An 8,200-nucleotide genomic window follows, 5' to 3' on the forward strand; every position below is an offset into this window, starting at 1 on the left:
AAAAACTTCCTTTAGTTAAGCCACTTTCAGCCCCCTTCCACACACACAATCACCAGCCCCTCTACCTAAACCAACTGCCCATAGCCTACCTTTGGCAACTCCTCTTCTACCTCAGCCACTCGTCCCTCATTTTTATACAGCAGATCCTATTCCAAATCCCTGCTCTGGCTCTGACTGCATCAAACGTAACAGCAGTCAACAGGAGGTGAGGTTTGTAAAAGAAAACTGAACAAAATTCTTACATAAAAACTGGAATCCTGTGAAATAGCAGAGATGTCTCATCACTGGATTTATGCAGACTTTTATATAAGATCAAGATCATGAGGATGCAAGTAACATCTCTTTTAGTTGTTTTGCTGTGTGCAGATCTCCAAAAGGTCCATGCGTGGCATTGACTTTTTCAACAGAAGCCATTCATCATCGTATCTACTGATGCACAACTGCACAGTTTAGAGGGAACGTGGGACGCAAAATGATCCAGGGCAACTTTGAAAGAGTTGTGTCTAGAGGTAACAAAGCTACGGACAAGACCTTTAAGAAACAGATGGGTTGAGACTGGTCATATTATGAAGGTTGAAACTTTATTGCTGGAACAGCACAGCAGGTCAGGCAGCATCCAGGGAACAGGAGATTCGCGTTTCGGGCACAGGCCCTTCTTCAGGCACCTTCATATTATGAAGGTGGCAATATGCATCATTGGTAATGGAAAGGATATGTCAGATGATCAGCTAGGGTTACACACGAAGATGAAGTTCCAAACACACTGATTCAGGCCCAATTAATAATCAGAAAGGTGTACAGAATCAGCAGCTAGGTAATAAATTTTATGGCTGTGACCAAAGATAATTACTTCAGTAATTATTATTACTTAACTTGAAGAAATCTTTGCACACCAAATACTGGTTGTTAGTTGACAGTATAAGAAATTAGATATAATACAGGTTGAGAGAACTCTGGCGAGGTTGAGCTGGGTGTTGTGCATGTGAAGCTGGAAGCTGTGCATTCAGATGATGTTATCAACTCACACACAAAAAATGGAACTGATAAAGATTCATAAAAGATGACTTACACAATGCCAGCAGTTACTTCTATATGCCACGCTGTAGCAAAAATTCAATCTTAAAATAATTCAACAGGTCTGCATTCTTCAGAAGTTGAATTGCGTAGTAAATTAAGGTTTTGGGAAAAAGTTTAAAATGCACTTCTAAAATTTTGGAAAGACTTCCTAAAATCACTTTACGATTCAAAATTATTAATTTCTCAAATGCCACACGAGGTACTTACCACTAAATCCCAATTATTCTGTTCAAGCAATGTAATAGCTTCATCAATATTTTCAATTCCAGTGCATGCCTAAAGAAAATGAAAAGTAATGTTTGAAAAAGCAAACATTTGTAAGTGTCTTATTATAGCAAGCATAATATAATTTTGCACTGCACAATTTGTTTTACCAATTTACATATTTGAATACGATGGATCTTTTGAACCCCAAAATTTAAAACAAGTGTTGAGAAGCAAAGTGCATGAGCTGGAAGAAAGAACTGGTAGTGGTTGAGAAAATGGTTGCAGCTTAGCCAACAGCTCAAGCAACAGAGAGGGTTAACATCACATAACTGTGTAACAAGTGCACACACACACACACACAAGATGTTCATTCTTATGTGGGGAGAGAAGTGAAGAAAAATGGTGGTCTGTAAACAATTAATTCAGTTGTCAACATTTCAAATATATATTTCAAAATTCAGTATTATGCAATATCAACACATCCTTATGACTTAACCAGACGCAAAAGTTGCATTTTACATGTCTTGTTTTATATTGCTGTGGTTCTGTTCGCCGAGCTGGAAGTTTTTGTTGCAAACGTTTCGTCCTCTGTCTAGGTGACATCCTCAGTGCTTGGGAGCCTCCTGTGAAGGGCTTCTGTGGTGTTTCCTCGGCATTTATAGTGGCCTGTCCCTGCCGCTTCCGGTTGTCAGTTTCAGCTGTCCGCTGTAGTGGTTGGTATATTGGGTCCAGGTCGATGTGTTTGTTGATGGAGTTTGTGGATGAGTGCCATGCCATGATGAGCATGGCACTCATCCACAAACTCCATTAACAAACACATCGACCTGGACCCAATATACCGGCCACTACAGCGGACAGCTGAAACTGACAACCGGAAGCGGCAGGGACAGGCCACTATAAATGCCGGAGGAAACACCACAGAAGCGCTTCACAGGAGGCTCCCAAGCACTGAGGATGTCACCTAGACAGGGGACGAAACGTTTGCAACAAAAACTCCAGCTCGGCGAACAGAACCACAGCAACGAGCACCCGAGCTACAAATTTTCTCACAAACTTTGTTTTATATTGTTCAGTATCCATTTGAGACAACCAAAGAAAATGGGAAATGTATTTATAGCCTGTGAAACCTAATGAACTTAACTGCATTGTTCAATCCCAAAGCATCAAAAATCCAACAATCAACATTAATAAAAACATGGAACGACTACTCGATCACATAGCCCAAGCCTGTTACAGCTTATTAAAAAGACAAGAGGACCATCTAACTAGTTTTATGTATGCTAGAGGATGCTTACAACTATTATAAAATTAAGGTCACATTATTTATATATAAAAAAACAATTATTTGGAAAAGCAATTCCTGATTCATACCACAAATTCTGGAATACTTCACAATTAAAACAGAACTGAAGATATTCAGTTGCTTTCTATCAGGAGACTTGATGGCATATCATATTATAGACAAAACTACCTTGCCATTTTGAAAGCATTTATTATCTACCTCAACAATACTGGAGATAATCACACAGCCACGCATTTTATCACATAAACCTAATGCCCAAGGACAAAATTGGCAATGCAGATTGTCTCCCAAATATACAAATGGCCCAATTCACTTTTCCACCGATTCTAATTTTACACAAATCACGAAAATCTACTTAATATGGATTCCACGTTGAGTAGGATAAATAATAATGTGATTATTTCAATGGATGATTCTGCTTAGAACAGGAAGGTGGTGCTATTGAGCACCACAACAGTCCTAAACTGAAATAACAGTGAGAAAATCAAACCTGGGAACAAATGTGCAGCTATGCACAGAAGTACAATATTGAATAGTGTTCTGTAATGTAATACAAATTAGGGAAAAAAAATTGAATGGTATCATGTTCCTTTATTATTTATCAAAACATAGTTTCAGTATCGCCTGCACAGGAATGTCAACCCACTCTTACTTCTGAAGCCCTCATAGATCCCAACACCCTTCCAATCCTCATCTGCATGCAAACAGCTTTCACAATTTTACTTGAAACATCAGGTTAAGACGACATCCAGATTTACCACACCATCACATCTTGACTCCTCCAGTGTCAATATGTTATCAGAATAATTGAACAGCATTCAGTGCAGAGTAAGTCAAACCTTCCTCCAATACTAGCCACACTCAGGCCATTGCTTTCACTCCCACGATAAACTCCATTCCCTAGCAACAGACTACACCCCCTCACTGACAACCTAAGGCTGATCCAAACCATTAGCAACTCAATCTCACTTTAGGTTTTCCACTACATATCCACACCTTGCTTTCCTAACATTGGGTTGAACCAAGGACTGTACAAAGATTTAATCTGTGTTGACAGTGTATTCTTATCTTTCTCTGAAATAACAGCAAATTTCTGAAACCGTATCTAAAGACTTCAAGCAGTCTTGAAAGATGATTAATGTAATTCCATTACTTTTCTGGGAGACAGCAGCCAGTGGTAATGTCACTCAACGAGTAATCCAGAGGTCCAAACTAATTCTCTGAAGACATGGGTTCTCATCTCCCAGACAGAATTTAAATTATTAGTTATTCTGGAATTGCAAACCAGTCTCAGTAATGATGACCATGAAACTATCATCAAATGACACTGTAAAAATCATCCAGTTCACTCATGTTGCTTCAGAAGGAAAACGGTCATCTTCACTTGGTCTGGCCCACATGTTAATTCCAGGCCTACAGAAATATGTTGACTCAACTGCACTCTGAAATGGTCTGATAAGTCACTCAATTTAAGGACTATTAAGGACAAGCAACAAATGCTGGGTTTGCTGCTGATACCCACAAAAGAGGTAATTATTTATTTTCCCATGAAGACAAAAATAACTCATTTTTTCATCATGTTTTAAATTATTTTAAGAGTCCCTCAGAAATATACTTGCCACATACAAATCTGCGTGGCATACACTGCATTAAAGTAATGTCTAACTTGAAACATAAGGATTCTAGTACAATACATCAAGCAATATCAGCTTTCCACTCTTAAAAATCTCCATAACTTGGAATACAAAAAAGTTGACAAGGCAAGTAAAACAAGAATAAGAAACTCAGCAGGTCTGACAGCATCTGCAGAGAGAGAGAGAGAGAGAGAGAGACAGGGCTCAAATTGGAGTCCAGCATGACTCTTCTTCAGAATGGTTCTAATTCAGTTTCTCTCTCCACAGATGCTGCCAGACTTCCTGAGTTTCTCCAGCATTTAGTGTTTTCATAAGTAATACAGGATGCTTGTCTTGGTATAAAGGAATCTGGAATACAAAAACAGGGAAGTTATACTCAACTTTTAAAAATCACCAGTTAAATGTCAACTAGGATGCAGCCTATAAATCTGACCACAATTTAGTGAGAATTTAAGGCAGTGAAAGGTAACAGGCAGGTTTAACAGCATGACTCGGAGCACAAGGGATTTCAGTTATGTCAAGAGCATGCAAAAACTGGGATAATTCTCGAGCAGAAAAAAAAAGGGAGATCTAACAAATACTTACAATTATAAAAGGTTCCGCTAGACAAGTAGGAAGAAGTTATTTCCTCTGGCACTACGGTTGGTAACCAGATGGCATACATTTAAAACACTGACGAGAGAATTAGAAGGAAAATTGAACTTTCCCCCAGAGAAGGTTATTAAGATCGGAAATGCAAGACCAAGGAGATGATTGTAGCTGATTCCATAGGATGTTTCAAAAGGGAATATACTTTAAGAGGACTGCAATGCAGGGTTTTGGGAGAAAGTACAGTTGGTTGCGTTTCATTTGCCCAGACCTGAAGCTCTGCACCTCCCTAATTCACGTTCCTTCTTTCAAAAGTAAAATCCTCAAAATTATTTATTTAACTAAAAATTGTGGGTCATTGACTCTAAGATCCCCTAATGTGGGTTTGTCATTCTGTTTTCCAATGCCCAAGATGTTTTGGGACATCTTAGTACAGGAAAGGAACTACACAAGCACATGCAGATGAAAATTTCAAAGATCCGGCACAAATGGGACAAGCCTAATTCCCACAGTGTGCGCTACAATATTGAATAATTATCATTCCTTTTGTCATGCCCCTTCCTCTAACTTGGACGTCTCCATTCCATTATTTATGAGCACCATGCTGGGGGCCCCTCTTCCTTCTGCAATTTCCCTCCCTTCCCACTTGCCTACATCTTTCAACACTGTTGCCACTGGTTCCAACATTCCAGCTGCTTCCTCTGAATTCCTGACATGCTCTTGTCACCAGCATACTTGCGTCCTGTTTTATTTTGATTTTTCAGGTGTTTATACAGATCAAGAACTGAACATCAGGGATCTTCCAAAGTCTGCAAAGGATCAGTTACTTCTGTATAGCTGACAAATTTATCAACATCAATCCACTGACAATATTTACTCATCTTGCAAACGTTTGGAGGAGCCGTGTTGGACCGGGGTAGACAACATTAAAAATCACAATACTAAGTTATAGTCCAACAGGTTTATTTGAAGGCACTAGCTTTTGAAACACTGGTGTTGTGTGATTTTTTAAATCATCTTGCAAAAGCATTATAAAGCTCCATATCTTTAAGGTAGGTTAACCTAAGTTCCTCAACAATAAAACTCAAAAAAGATTCAGAGATATCCACCCACTTCGCAAGAGGAAAAGCTGGTATGTTGCTATGTAACTACAAGAAAGATAACCAGTTTGGTTACAGACTGTTGTCAAAAATGTTTTGAAGTTGAGGACGAGAAGAAGAACTTCCTCTTCTCTTGTACATCTGGGGCAGCACCTTGTTCCAGCTTTTATTTTCACCTGTTTTGATTCCCCACCTCATTAATCAATATGAGACATCTTGGTATTGGAGGCCACCAGTTGGTTCAATGAATCCATGACAGCTCTCTATAGCACAGTTCAGTCAGTCCCATTCCCTGCTCTACTTCTTTAGTGCTACAAATGTGGATTATTAATTATCCACAAATCTATCACCTTCAAAAGCATCAAGTTTCAGATCACCAATATTCACTGGTTTTAAAAAAAATACTTTTCATATCCCTTTGCATTTCTTCCCTCAAACTTGTATCCAAGTCCTCATGCACTTTTGGATATTGGGAACTGCTCTTCCCACAAATCAAAGAAAATACTAGACCTAATAGACCAATTAGCTTTCTTTTATACTGGAAAATGTATTTGGCTCTATAATTGACTTATTAAAAAATAAGTTACAACTTGCACAGAAAAGCTGATCATTTGACATTCCTTCCAAAACATTAAAGACTTTAGTATCTGAACATGAATGTTTGCTCGTATCACATACGATGATTCTTTAATAAACCAGAATGATCATTTTAAGGAATCAGGGCCAAAAATACAAGTTATTCACCACTTCATTTGGGGCAGGTTACCAATTCATTTTTTGCTCTACATATCCAGTGTCTTCATTCAACAAGTATTGTCAAGTATTTAACATCAAAACAGCAGGTATATCAATACTTTATTTCACAGTCCAGTGGTAACATACCTAAATGGATCATTGATTTTGTCATGTGCAATATTTAAGTCTCCACAAGTTATGTATTTGCTATTGAAAAAAATTAGCCTGTAAACGTGGGTTGGCTAAGAAAACGCTAATACCTAATAAATCAAACATAAAACGCAGCAGATTTTGCACAAACCGTTTGATATGGATTACAAGAGGCACTGAAACTTTCAAGATGGGAGTTCTTGGGGCGTAAGGCTCAGATCTGAGGAAGGGTCACTGGACCCGAAATGTTAACTCTGATTTCTCTCCACAGATGTTGCCAGATCTGCTGACTTTTCCAGCAATTCATGGTTTTGATTTCTGCTTTCCAGCATCGGCAGTTTTTTTCGGTTTTCATTTAGGACTCTTTTTAATCCGAGTTGTTGTTTTCAGTTAATAAATTGTGTGAATTAAGAAACAAAAAGTCAGATTATTTTTAAAAAAGGTTGTTCCACCAAATCTGAGCATTCAAAAATAAAACATTAAACGTAACTTTTTTTTAAAGATACAGATAGCAAGGGATAAAATCAGCTACATCTTCCTATCCTACATTTAACAGCAGCAACATGTGGTCAATTAATTACATGACAACCAGGTAACTGGTGCATCATAGCCCCAATTTAATATAAAAAGGATGGTAAAGGTTCTCGTTCATCCACAGTTCGTTAAGCAAGACATAGGAAAAGTCTCTGTAAACATCGAATGCACCTGAAAATCAGCAAGAATCATCTCTCGGTCCATGGCCGCCATTCTGCTGCTTCTTTCAACTATGTCCGGCTGCTCAGGACACTCACACGCACAGAGGGAGTTCACATCTCTACAACTTTTACCCTCGTCGGCAACAATCGTCAATACCACTATTTAAAGAGCCTTCTCGGCTCTACAATCAGTAGTAACCACAGTCCAAAACAACATAAACGAAAGTTTTGCTCTACTGTTTTTCTTAAAGAACTAAGTTAATAAACTTGACCCCTAGAAAGAATGAACGCTTCCACGTCACTTTACGGCAACGTCGTTCACTAATTTTGCTTGTCACGCTGTCGTGAAGAGAAATAAACATCGTCTTTACGGCCGTTCTTACACGTGATGCAGCTGTCAACTGGTCTGACAGCGGAGCGGGGAGGAAAGTTTCTCTCTCTTCCAGAACAGAGCAATTCCACCTCCCTCACCCCTTAGCACACAGTAATCGCCTGCCCGCCCCCCCCCCCCCAACACACACCCCTTTCAATTACAGCAATTTCCCCCCCCTCTAGACTGAGCAACACCATCCCTTTCCTCGAACAGCCACACCTCCCGGCACAGAGCAATCCCTCCCCAACACTAAGAAATACCACCCTCTCTAAGAACACAGCCATAACCTTCAGCAAAGCATAAAATTCCCCCTCTCCCCGAACCTAGCAATTCCCCCA

At 39.1% G+C, this 8,200-nt stretch overlaps 1 protein-coding gene across 2 annotated transcripts in view; it reads right to left on the reverse strand.

The window, feature by feature from the left end:
• faf1 (Fas (TNFRSF6) associated factor 1) overlaps positions 1-7,766 on the reverse strand; it is a 415,349-nt gene extending 407,583 nt beyond the window's left edge. The window contains exons 1-2 of one of the 2 annotated variants that reach the window (XM_043699222.1): positions 7,500-7,766; positions 1,285-1,353 (exon numbers count right to left, since the gene is read on the reverse strand). In XM_043699222.1, the coding sequence (XP_043555157.1) occupies positions 1,285-1,353; positions 7,500-7,541 (111 nt within the window). In that variant the 5' untranslated portion in view covers positions 7,542-7,766. The remainder of the gene's footprint in view (positions 1-1,284; positions 1,354-7,499) is intronic. The other variant, XM_043699221.1, reaches the window with a different exon arrangement.
• Positions 7,767-8,200: the final 434 nt, after the last annotated feature.

Source organism: Chiloscyllium plagiosum, chromosome 11, assembly GCF_004010195.1.
Source record: "Chiloscyllium plagiosum isolate BGI_BamShark_2017 chromosome 11, ASM401019v2, whole genome shotgun sequence".
Taxonomy (NCBI): Eukaryota; Metazoa; Chordata; class Chondrichthyes; order Orectolobiformes; family Hemiscylliidae; genus Chiloscyllium; species Chiloscyllium plagiosum.